This window comes from Haplochromis burtoni, unplaced genomic scaffold (genome assembly GCF_018398535.1).
Source record: "Haplochromis burtoni strain Fernald_Lab_line unplaced genomic scaffold, NCSU_Asbu1 Contig_77, whole genome shotgun sequence".
Classification (NCBI taxonomy): domain Eukaryota; kingdom Metazoa; phylum Chordata; class Actinopteri; order Cichliformes; family Cichlidae; genus Haplochromis; species Haplochromis burtoni.
This window is the reverse complement of record NW_024582438.1, coordinates 490,705-502,729: the sequence shown is the minus strand read 5'-3', so window position 1 is coordinate 502,729 and position 12,025 is coordinate 490,705. Positions and strand designations below refer to the sequence as shown.

Sequence of the window (12,025 nt, the reverse complement as noted above, 5' to 3'; positions counted from 1 at the left end):
CATTTTTTTGTTCAAAGTCAAGGTCTCAGACTGACAGAAATGTCACACAGCTGTATTTATTTCAGTGTCTGGAGGCGTATATACACTGGTGAATGTTGAAAAAAGCATTTTAGTGCATTTAGTTATTATCTTAAGAACTTTCGCGCCACGTCATATTCATTAATACACCAACAGAATAAATTAGAGATTAAGAATAATCAAGTTGGTCTGATAATGCAGTCATAAATATCGCCACAAGAGGTCAGCATTGGCAAGGTGCCATGCAGCTCAAGGTGGAAGTCACACCTGAGTTGTTAATGACATTTTACTCAATTGTGAAATGTTCACAGTGACATTAAATTCCAGATTGAATTCTTTTTAAGCACGGGTCAGTCAGATCCCAGGTCGTCCAAGTCATTCACATCGTCCTCTGCGACCTTAGTGAGGGGAGTGGCCTTCTTCTTCCGCCTGTTGAAGCAAAAACATTAAATGATGGTGATGACGTGATTTAGTGCAGCGGCATGTTAAAGGCAGAGAGCGATCAGTCACCTCATCTCATTCCGCACTGCACTCAGCTGGCTGTGAAGCTGCTCGTTGGCCTCCATCTGCTCATCCAGCTCTCTCTGCAACTTCTTTTTAGCGTGTTCCAGACGCTCGATCTCCTCCTCCGCCTCGTCCATCTGCCTCTTTGCCGTCTTTAGCCTCTGAGTCAGCTGCAGAGTTCAGGGAAAAACGAGATAAAGAATCACGAGTCGAGTCGCCTGCTGAAGAGAACATCATAACAAGGTTTTATTCGTGGTTAAAGATGTGTCGACCTGGTCCGTCTGGCTCTGCAGGTTGAGGCGCTCCTCATCTCCCTGCATTTTCATCTCCTTCAGCTTGCGCTCCAGCCTGCGGTTCACTTGTTGTAAGTTGTTGTTGTCCCTGAGAGCAAAAGCAACAAGGGATCATGTGCCTGTTTTTTCCTCCAGCTTTGTGTAACTTAACACACTCCTAGTGTGCAGACCAGAGATGATTTTTCTTACAACCAAGTGATAAATGGGTCCACCACTCACTGAGAGCCAGGACCAAGAATCTGAGTTTCTGTAGTTGCACTGATCCATACAGCCTTAACCCATATTAATGTCTAAAACTGATGAGAAGTTGTTAAAGTAAGGTCACTTTTTGCTGTGTGTTTGCTCACTTCTCTTCTCCTTGCAACCTCTCCTCCAGCTCCTGGATGCGGATGTTGAGCTTGGAGACGAGTGAGTCCTGGTTGCTCTTCTGTGAACCTTCCAGATGAGCCACTCTGCTTTTAAGGTCCTTATTCTGCCAGAGAGAATACGATGAAGAATTTTAGCTTTTAAAAAAAAAAAAAAATCTGTAATAGCAACATGAAGCAGTAGTTTCTCAGGGTGGTCGCAGTTTAGTTTGCTTCTTGCACAAGAATGTTAGAGCTTGAGGTTGTTATTCCACGGATCCAAAGGGGGGAGGCAATGGTCTATTAAACAAAGTAGGAAAAAACAAGCTTTGCAAAAGTTTGCACAGTTGTTAACCCTCAAGCATGTAAGCAATACAGTTTGGTGAGCAATGCTGAGAGTAAGCTGAACCTTTTTGTATCTTTACAAGAAATTAAAAAAAAAAAACTCTGCAGGGCACCTTTGAGCAGGTTTCCATTAACACCATTAACATCAATGCTGATATTGAACATGAATCTTACAATTTGAACGCCATGCTGATTTTATTCCACATGCATTTACATAAGTATTTCACTTGATTTTGGTTATTATTTAAAAGCAAAAGCTTAAAAGAGCTGAGTATCTAACTTGGATCTTAACCCTCATTTTTCAGCAGCAGTCTCTTGCATCACATTGACTCCACCTTAAGATTTTTTCTTCTCCAGAAATGATTTCACTCTGTTTAGCTGTCTGGTGTTGGGGGGTTAGGGATAATTACCTGCCTCTCCAGGCTTATCTTATCGCACTCCAGATCCTGCCTGGCAGATCTCTCCTGCATCAGTTCATTCCGCATCTGATCCATCTGTTAATGCAGAGAGAAACATAGTTTTTATTATCCATTATACATGTACTGCATAACATCGCACATAAGAAATACAGCTGGGACATATGGACACTGAACTACTAATTTATTATTTGCTGAGCTTGTACTTCATATGTTTTCCCCCTGAAAGTAGACTTTTACTTATTTTCTCTAAACACTCAGTTTGAGGTGTTTTTTTCCCTGTTGGTTCAATGTGACGTCAAAGAAACTGATATTCTTGCTTAGAGACACAAAGGCATCTCAGATGCACAGAGTTGCCCGGAGGCTGTGAGGACAGACGCATCTACCTCCTACCGTTCAAACGTTTTGTTTGTGATGGGCAGCCAATCAGAGGAAAGTTCGCTTAAAGAGATGGAGGACAAAGTATAAATTGCAGGGTAACCTTTGAATAATGCAAGAAACATTGATTTAAAAGGAATATAAGGCACTAGAAATGTGCACAAGGGTTCTCCTTTAACACTAAACCTCACAACTTGCTTTCCGTTCACATGCATTCTCTTCAATACTGACTGCAAACAAGACCATGTGTTATTACAAACTTTCAGTTTAAATAAAAGGTTTCCATAAAAACAGAGGAAATTCAGTCCAGTCTGAGCGGACACATCGGATCTGAAGGCTCTCCTCACTAATAACATCCAGAGGCCCAGAGGAGGGAGTGTGAATACTTGCTCACAATAGTTAGCTGTTTTTTGGGGGAGCAGGGAGTGGGGAGTGGGGGTGGGGGGCTTAGTAGTTTAACCAAAAGAGCATTTTGTGTCACCTACTGTGTACTACTTTGCTCCCCTAAACGTAGGCCAGCATTAAAAGCACACTGAAGATGAGGAAGCGGTGAAGAAGCATGATTAATGACCAGACGAAACAACAAAACAAACTTGTTTTACGCGCAGCTCAGAAACATCAGCAGCTTTGGGTGTTTGCAGAGAAATCTGAGCTCTCAGCTCAACATCTGTTTATGATCAAAACAGAGCTGAGGGTCCAAAATTGAGACAGGCAATAAATCTATCACTGGTAGGTTGTTGTTTTTGTGGAGGGAAATTTATGAGCATTAGAAAAATGCAAAATGTGAGCTTCATCTGGAAAAAAAAACACACACACAAAAAAACAGCAAAGACAACAAGGGAGTAAACCTGCCTGCTCCTTGGTTTTGTCTAATCGCTCCATCAAGCGGTCAGCACTGCCGCGCTCATCACAAAGGTCTTCTTCCAGGTGGCTGATGCGCTCCTGAGAGGAGAGGAAATGAATGAAAAGATGCTTCAAACCATCATCGACTTCATTTAAATTGCACGCTGGAAGCACAGGGGACATGAGATATTTATCTCTGGAGAATGAGGTTAGAAAGCTGACTCAGATTAGACGAGGGTATTGGGTAACATTATACAAGGAAGCCTTCAGGAAAAATGCACAAAAAAAAACGCTTTGCTATTATGTTAAACTCTGCTTGCGTTAGCAGTGGATGTGTGTGTGTGGGGGGTGGGGGTTGGTAGAAGAAGGTTTCTGAGAACGGTCGGACAGGTCTGATAACTTTCAACAGTAAATACGCTCTTCCTCGGTTGATACAAAGTGTCAACAGTGCACACGCCGGTATCACTGTGTAATGTTTTTGCATCGGCAAGACAAACAGGGCTGAGCTGCGAGGCGCTGTTTCCAGTGAACTTCTCCTCACCCAGAGCAGGTACAGGTGACAGTGCAAATACACACAGAGGAACAGGTAAACATTACGTGTGTGACTGCGCGCTCTTACACGTGTTATAGCTGGGAATATTACTGTTGCCATCTAACAATGTGGGTAGATTTTCATCTTTAAGCTTAAACTGGAGGATTAGATCTACAGTGAACTCTGAGATACTTTTGTATTACTTGGTTTTATTAATGCAGCCACACAAATTTTAGTAAAAAGTCTCGCTCCAGGTCTGTATAAACAAGAGGCAAGCACCTGGAAAAGACAGTTTAACAATGCTTCATTTTAACCTTTCCCTTTCTGCACCCATAGGGATGTAGGTAAATGAGCAGACACTGTAAGACAGACACTTAAGTGATTACAGGATTGTTTTTCCATCTGCAGTCATTTTTTTCTCTAATTCTGCCCTGGGAACCTCAGCACCTTTCCCCTCATATCTGGAAACTCTGGTGTGGAAAGAGCAACAGCAAGAACAGTAAAGAACACTGCAGACATAAATAACAGCACGCAGGCCACTGAATGAGTTAGAAATAACAGGAAAAGGAGGGAGTGGGCAATAGGTGGGTTGCAAAGTGGCTTGCACGGGCAGCAGAACAGTATCCAGACTAAAACAACTTAAATACTGTGACTATATGAAATTCTATTACGGATGATAACAGCTGACTAAAAGGACTTCCACTCCTTGGCTAGTTTGGAGATACAATTAAGCTCAATTTGTTACAATGTTTAATGTAAAATATTTTTAACAAATAAGTATATTAACTAAGGTGAAATAAAGGCTACGTCCACACTAGCCCGGATAGAGTTGTGCATCCACATTGAAACGGCCGAAAACACTTACGTTCCAGTACTGCGCATGCGTGAAACGCAAGACGATTCGGCCTGCCTGATTTCTGTCTGCCGCTTATTTACTTTCCGGCTCTTTGAAAGGTCAAGTTTTTAAATGGGTTAACGATGAGGTGGAGTTGTTGCTGCGAGTAACACAAAAGTACAAAGTTGCAAAAGCGAGTGAGAATTAACAAATTTGAAGAAAAGCTATCTGAAGCATGTACAAACTGATATTAATCTTTAATAAGGCTGTCGAAATTGAGAGCAAACAAAACAACTGCTGCCCTCCGCTATCTTTGTTTAATTGGTCACATGACTGCATCACATGACTAAAATGCGTCATTGTTTTCCAAGGTCTCATTTTTCGCTGTCCACACTGCGACGCGAAAGCACCGTCTTCAAATTTATTCATTTTCAAAACGCTGCGTTTTCCTTCGGGGAAAACGCCTTGTAGACGGGAGATTTTTCTATGCGTTTGCACCTTTCGTCCACACGTAAACGGCGTTTTTGGTCACTGAAAACGGAGATTTTTAAAAACTCCGGCCAGGGTGGATATTTTCTAAAACTCCGTTTTTGCATTTACGTGTGGACAAACGCAGCGTCAAAAATGTGCGCCTTTTTTGACGTCACAGTGTGCGCCACGTTATTGTTTAGGTGAAATGAATTTCTACAATACTGTTAATTCTACTCTCTGCAGTGTTTAAATGCTTACATATGCACACAGTTACTGTCCCTCCACACATACGACTCGGTTCTGCTTCTATGCCCCAGCTTTGTTTACTTTTTCCCACCGAGGCTTCTAGACTTCTGATTGGCCAACATTTCTACACGGTTAGGAATATAGCGCCACCTGCTGCTTTGGCATGTTCCTAGCAGCGTCTGCCTTTACGTGTGGACGGGATTATTTTTTAAAACGAAAACGGAAAATTTCCGTTTTCAAAAATACCCGTGTACATGTGGACGGAGTAAAAAAAAAAAAAAAAAGGGGTAGGAACAGGTTATTTTGTTTCTGTTACCATCCGAATGTAATGGATATGGATGGATTGAAGGTAAACCATCAATCCATCCATATGTTTTTGCTTATCCAATAAAATGACACAGGAGGTGCTGGAGCCTATCTCAGCCACCATGGGGTGAGAGGCGGGGTACACCCTGGACACGTTAACAGTCTGTCACAGAACTAACACAGAGAGACAGAAAACTATTCAAATTCACCAGTTAACCAGGCCCCTAAAAATGCATGCCTTTGGAAAACCAGAGAACATGCAAACTCCACACCGAAAAGCCTGATGGAGCAATTGAACCCACAACCTTCTTGCTGTGAGGTAACAGTGGTAACCACCGCTGCATTTTGAGTTTGACAAGCTGGAGGTTCAGAGATGTTTTTACCTCCATGAGTTTGACCTGGCGCTCTCGCTCGTCCATCGCGGCAACATTCCTCTCCTCCAGCTCCTCCACCTTCTGCTCCAGCTGCCGGCCCCTCAGCTGGGCCTCCTGCTGCTCCCTGCGACACCTCCGCAGATCCTCCTCCAGAGGAAACAGCTGAACAAGAAAACAGCTCAAAGGTTAAACACAAAGCAACATGCAATGTCCGGTGCTGAGCAGTAAAGCAGACACTTCTACAGACAACACATAATCCGTAGAGTCTGACCACTTTTATTCAAAATCATACAAAACGTGCACGTTCTCATACTCTTATTTTTCTTTTGGTAACTAAGACTAATTCATGCTGATGAATCAGGGAGACGGTGAGCACCACACCTCTTCCTGCAGTTTTTTGGCTGCCTGTCTGGATTTCTCCAGCTCTGCTCCCTTTTCCTGCAGCTGTCTCCGCAGCTCGGCCAAGTCCCTCTGACTCTTTTCTTTGGCCTCATCGACCTGGTTCTGAAGCACATCTGTGGACGCCTCACACTCCTCTATGATGCCATTCATCTACCCGTGCAGATAAACAAAGAGCTCAGATAAGCGAGACATAGGAGATGAAAGAAGTTATGCAAGCACGAGACTTAACAGCTGTTTCTGGTGATCTCATGGCTTCAGGGTTAAGATAGCAGACTTTCAGGCCTCATTTGGCTCCAAGAACAGGAAGGAAGGCCTTAAAAGAATAGTTTATGTCCCCCTCTCACCTTCCTCTGCAGTTGCTCCATGGCCCTGTCCTGCAGCCTTCTCTCATCTTCCAGCTCAGTTTTTGTCTTCCACAGCTCCTCCACTTGCTTCTTCTCCTCCCTGAGCTTCTCTTTCAGGTCTCTGTGCTCATGGTTCAATTTGGCTAGTTTACCCTGTCAGAAGAAAACCCAGAGTAAAGAATTCATTTCAAGAGCATAGCTATGATGCTCATGAAATAATATGATATAGTAGACATGATGAAGTGTGCTCCATTTTTCTCCCGCTCAACCCTATTTCCTTGATACCTGCACGTCTTCCAAGCGAGTGAGCAGCGACTTGTTAGACTGACACATCTCTTCTTCATTCCTCCTCACATCGTCCAGCATTTCCTCAACCTGTTGCTTTTCCCTCTGAAACGGCATGAAGCAAAAGAAAACTGAACAAACTGAAAATTTGACATTTATCTCCCTACATTTGCACCCCTTTCCTCACCTCAAGCTGCTTTGATCTCTGCTCCAACTGTCTTTCTGTGGTTTTGTACTCCTGGATCACCTGATTCAGCTGCTCCAACTTGTTGTTAAGCTCTTGCACCTTCCCTCTCAGCTGATCTCTCTCCTGGCTCAGCTCCTTCAGTTGCACCTTAGCTGCACCGCTCTCCTCCTCCGCCTCGAGCTTCTTCTGGCAGAGCAGAGCATTGCTCTGAGAGACAGGGCGAAAGCAAAGTGTGAGATCAACATCGAAATATGACGTGACACAGGGATGTGATAGATCAGAGCAAATGGAGGTATGTTTCCTGGTACCTCTTTAACCAGCTCCAAGTGCCCGAGCAGCTTCTGAAGCTCCTGTTCGTGCTCCTCCTTCAGAGCAGAGGTGTATATATCCTGAGTCTCCACCTCCTCTTTAAGTGCTCCCTTCAGGGCACTGAGCTCCCTCTCTCTGCGATGCAGCAAGTCCTCCTGCTCTTCCTTCACCTGTAGCATCTCTTGAAACTCTGCATGCAGCTGGGATAAATCCTGTCAAATTCACCATCACAAATATATATTTAAGGGAAAAAGCTGCTTTCCATCTGCTATATGTTGGCTCGTGGGCTTTCATTTACCTGCAGAAGGACTTCTTTCTCTTCATTTATCACCTCTGCTTTCTTTGCTCGGTCCAGCTCGTCGTGCATCTCTGAGAGCTGCTGCTGAAGGTCCTGCATCTCTGCTTTAGCTCTCTCTTTCTCAGCCTTCATTTGAACCACCCTGGCAACATACGAGAACAGATTCATATTTCATATCAAAGACAGGAGCTCGCTTATTCTCCTTAAATGCTGCAAAAAGCTGCTTAACTGGAATAGACTGAAAAACAGGAATCTTCACTTTTGAAACAAACTACCACTAAACCAAAAGTGTATTCAACTAACTGCTTTCAGTTCAATGCCCTTCATCCAATCATACATCAGAGTGCACTCGAGTGACCAGAGAGCATGAGCAGAGGCTTACACGAAGACCCTGAAAAACAGCATTGAGTTAAAGTTCTGTATCTCAGGATTTCATTAAAATAATGTTGTTGAGTTTTTTTCCAGTGGGAAAAATACTAATTTGTCTTTTTGCTTAGTTTAGAAGATCAAAAGCACTTTGTAATATGGCAGCAGTACTAGTTCTGTCAAAAAGCAACAAATCCTCCAGATCAGCAGGCTGTGCAGTATCATTTTTATTTTAAAATGCACGTGCTGGGCTCTTTCATGACCAGTAGCACTTGGACTTGGACTTGACCATTTAAATCCCAACAGTCGGTTTGTATATGGAGTGCTTCACCTAAACTGCAGAAACATGACACATTCAGGCTTGGCGAGTCTAGTTTGACTTTAGTGTCAGATGGCTGCCCCGCCCTGAGCCTGCTTCTGCAGGAGGTTTCTTCCTTTTAAGGGGTGTTCTTCCTTCCCACTGTTGCCAAGCGCTTGCTATTAGGGGGCCGACTGATTATTGTGTCTTCACCTTACAATATAAAGTGCACTAAGGCATTTGTTGTGATTTGGCACTAAATAATTAAAACCAAATTAAACTGAATCACTAGGCAGAGCTTTACTTTAAAGCTTTGGTGAATGACGTGAAGGTCACAGCCTTACTCCTCTTTGGTAAACTGAAGTTCTGCCTCAACTTCTCCCAGCTTGTCCCTGAGTTGGCTGAGCTCAGCTTGGCTTTTTATCAGCTCTTCCTGAAGTTTCTTCTTCTCTGTCCTCGCCTTCTCACAGGCTTTGGCTAAAGTCATTTCATTCTGCAGGAAAAGAACAACAACAGACAGGGATATTGTCAGTCACAGGAAGAGGAAGTGAGCTGTTTGGAGGTGACTCAGCAGGATGGGGCTACACTACACCTTCATCTCAGCGTCTAGTCTTTGCCTCAGTTCCGACACTTCTTTCTCCAGCTCTGCCTGTTTCTCCCGCAGGAGCTTTATCGCCTCTTCGTAGTCCTAAAAGCAAAACATTGCAATAATATAAGCAGTTTCAGACAAACACAATAAATCACATTGGAGAGTGAGCTGCCCTGACGAACATCTCATGCCAACACTGACTTTCTCCTCCTGCTCCACATTGGCAGCAGTTCTCCATTTGAGCTTGTTGATCCTCCGAAAGAGCAGGTGGACCTTTCTATGGGTGGTGGAGTCGTCATCAGTCGTTCTGGGCAGCAAGAAAAAATATTTAGCAAACACAGTAACAACACCGATGAAAAGATGAAACTTGATCTGGTTGTGGCAGGGCAGGACCTCCTCTGAGCGTGATGTCAAGTAGCTTTGGTATGCAGAAATAAAACATTGTTCACTTGACCTCTCTTAGAGGTACAACACATAATTCAGCTTTTTGTTGTAAATAAATTGCACCAAACAGGCACTGGTAGATGTTTCAAACTTTCCAAGTGCAGCAGATATTTTATCAGTAAAAACATGGTCGTGCTCTACATTCCTGACTTGAGAACACACATCTGGAGCAGCTCCCCGTATCAGACTGCACTGCCTGATCTCAACCACACACTCACCACTAGACCAACAGGGAGTACTGAATATACTATTATGAAAAATGAGACAATGTTATACACAACAAATATAATTTGTTTTTGTTCGATTGGTTTTTTATTGGAAATGAGGTTGAAAACAGGAAACTAAACTTGTTTATTAAGATAGTTTAGAGTAACAGCAGAGCCGTTATGGAAGATATTACATATTTTAGATGGAGCCTAGACAACTGCCCCCATGACCCGGACCACTTGCTTATCTGATCTCAAGCTCAAACAAGCTGTTTCTCATGGAAAATGTATAGATAAAGTCTACATCCTTCAGAGTTTATGATTTATAAGTATTGCATGTACTGTTTGTGCAATGTTAACCATGTTGCCAGATCGTCTGTAAAGCACAAACATCTCCACCGCACGTGTTCACATTAGTGCGCAACTCCTCTATTTTGAGTCTGATATACTGGTAAGGAAGTATGTGGGGCATTGCAGGTGAGGTGTGGATGAGCAGGGGGGGAATATAGAATGAGACCAAGTCAACTAAATTGTTTTTTAAGGAAAAAGAAAAAAGTGGAAACTTTATTATACTTTTATTTCAGTAAAATTCCTTTGTTATTGCTAATAATTTATTTTAAAAAGGGTCTAAATCTCACAACAGGTCATATCCTGTTTGCTAGACTTCAGAGAGCTAATAATGTGACAGCCTATAAAGTAATCCAGAACACTGTCATCTGACATTTCTAAACTTTTGCTTTTGTGCACTTTAAACAAACAAAATTGAAAACGCTGAACTTTAGAGGTGCCGGTCACTGTTCTTTGTAACTGTTTGCACAAAGCCTTGCTCGCTGCTCCTCCAAGTTTACAGTGTGTGCTTAAACGCTAACAATACAAATCAAGTTGCCTTTCCTGTTGGATTCTCTTATTTAAGATATAGACAAACACTGTAATTCAACCCATTAGCAAGAAATCAAATATATGCTCTATAGTTCCTAAAATGTCTGTTTGCCCCTTTAAAGTAAAGTGCCGAAAGCTTGGGGGGACTTACCCAGCCTTCAGGTAAGTGAACAGCATTTGTTTCGTCGTGTCTTCGGCTGGATCTACTGAGAGCTCTTGCTGTCCTTTCAGAAGATCGGGAGTGACCTGATTAGGGAACATACGGCAAATAAATCTGATCTTTCAAATGACAACTTTGCCCTAAAACAAAAGCCTGTACCTGTGCATCTCTTTCATCAGATTCATCAGCCCGGTCACCGCTTGATGCTTTCTCTGCTCTGTGAAGCCCTTTGGCGGTCGTATCTTTGTTGCTTGGTGGCTTTAAGTTGACTTCTCCACTGAGGAGTCGAGCCCTGGCCGATCCAGGAGGGTACATCCCGCCCTTCAGAGACGAGTTCCTGCTAGCTGAAGGGGAGGGCGAGGAGGATTCAGAGGTTCGACTGCTGTCCACGCTGCGTGACCGACGACACTCCTCGAGGTTCAGCCTGTTCCTCGGGCCTCTTCCCCTCCGTTGGTTGCTGTTAAATTGGCTTATTAGTTTCCCTACAGAAATGATGGAGTCGGTCTCCACTAAGTTTGGGGACCTAGGAGAAATTTGTCCACCAGATGGAGGCGCCTTGTTCTGGGTCAACTCAGCAGGGTCTTCTCCTGGGCCCTCAGCAGGCAGAGGGATCCTGGGTTTGGTCACGTTGGTAGTCGGTTTGTTTGAGGCTGTTTGTGAAGGAAACCCCGGGCTCAGTTTATTATTTTCAGGGCTGTAGGATCTCATGATCTCTGGGCGTTTCTGATAATTAAACACGGGGGAGTTAACCATCTTCTGCGGCTCAGGTGATAGCTGTCTGTCATCCATGGACCTTCGCGCCATACCCGGGTTGTACCCTGCCTGGTGAGTGATGACAGAAACGTCCCTGTTGCTGTCCTGGCTTGAACTGTTCAGAACCACATAGGGTTGACCTTTAATCCCTTGAACCTGAATCCTCACTCCAAATGAGTTGTCCTGGCTGCCCCTGTGACTGTGCTCCAGCATGTAGCCCCTCTGTGTCCTGATGTCTGGAGAACCGCTCGGCCTGTGAGACTCCATCCCAACCCCTGTGGAGATAAACTGGTGGTAACACGCACAGACAGGTATGTTAAAAATGACACCAAGAGGGAGACTGCACGGGAGAGTGAATTGAAAACCGATGCTTCAGGTTGGTCAGGCCTTATCATCTGTTTACAAAACACTGGAGCAGGGTTGGAGCTTAAGAGGGAACGTAAGGACAGACATCGAAGGAGCTCCTCACACAGCTGCACATAAAGACACAATAAATGGATGCTGGTGAGTGCCTGATATTGCTGTGCAATGAAAACAGCTCTTTCTGTGTGCTAATGACAGCGTACTATTGTACAGCCCGAGCTGAGCCAACTGCATGAC

At 43.8% G+C, this 12,025-nt stretch overlaps 1 protein-coding gene across 4 annotated transcripts in view; it reads right to left on the bottom strand.

Moving 5' to 3' along the window:
* Nucleotides 1-40: 40 nt before the first annotated feature.
* Nucleotides 41-12,025, bottom strand: part of LOC102310256 (cingulin-like protein 1) — a 13,373-nt gene continuing 1,388 nt past the window's right edge. For 2 of the 4 annotated variants that reach the window (XM_005929186.3, XM_042221937.1), the window contains exons 2-19: nucleotides 10,832-11,700; nucleotides 10,664-10,758; nucleotides 9,185-9,290; nucleotides 8,987-9,082; nucleotides 8,739-8,887; nucleotides 7,731-7,872; nucleotides 7,432-7,644; nucleotides 7,124-7,330; nucleotides 6,937-7,041; nucleotides 6,652-6,804; nucleotides 6,287-6,457; nucleotides 5,915-6,067; nucleotides 3,151-3,240; nucleotides 1,915-1,998; nucleotides 1,163-1,287; nucleotides 795-903; nucleotides 529-692; nucleotides 41-447 (exon numbers count right to left, since the gene is read on the bottom strand). In XM_005929186.3, the coding sequence (XP_005929248.1) occupies nucleotides 369-447; nucleotides 529-692; nucleotides 795-903; nucleotides 1,163-1,287; nucleotides 1,915-1,998; nucleotides 3,151-3,240; nucleotides 5,915-6,067; nucleotides 6,287-6,457; nucleotides 6,652-6,804; nucleotides 6,937-7,041; nucleotides 7,124-7,330; nucleotides 7,432-7,644; nucleotides 7,731-7,872; nucleotides 8,739-8,887; nucleotides 8,987-9,082; nucleotides 9,185-9,290; nucleotides 10,664-10,758; nucleotides 10,832-11,700 (3,110 nt within the window). In that variant the 3' untranslated portion in view covers nucleotides 41-368. Of the gene's footprint in view, nucleotides 448-528; nucleotides 693-794; nucleotides 904-1,162; nucleotides 1,288-1,914; nucleotides 1,999-3,150; nucleotides 3,241-5,914; nucleotides 6,068-6,286; nucleotides 6,458-6,651; nucleotides 6,805-6,936; nucleotides 7,042-7,123; nucleotides 7,331-7,431; nucleotides 7,645-7,730; nucleotides 7,873-8,738; nucleotides 8,888-8,986; nucleotides 9,083-9,184; nucleotides 9,291-10,663; nucleotides 10,759-10,831; nucleotides 11,714-12,025 lie in introns of all 4 variants that reach the window. The other 2 variants (XM_042221935.1, XM_042221936.1) reach the window with 1 other exon arrangement.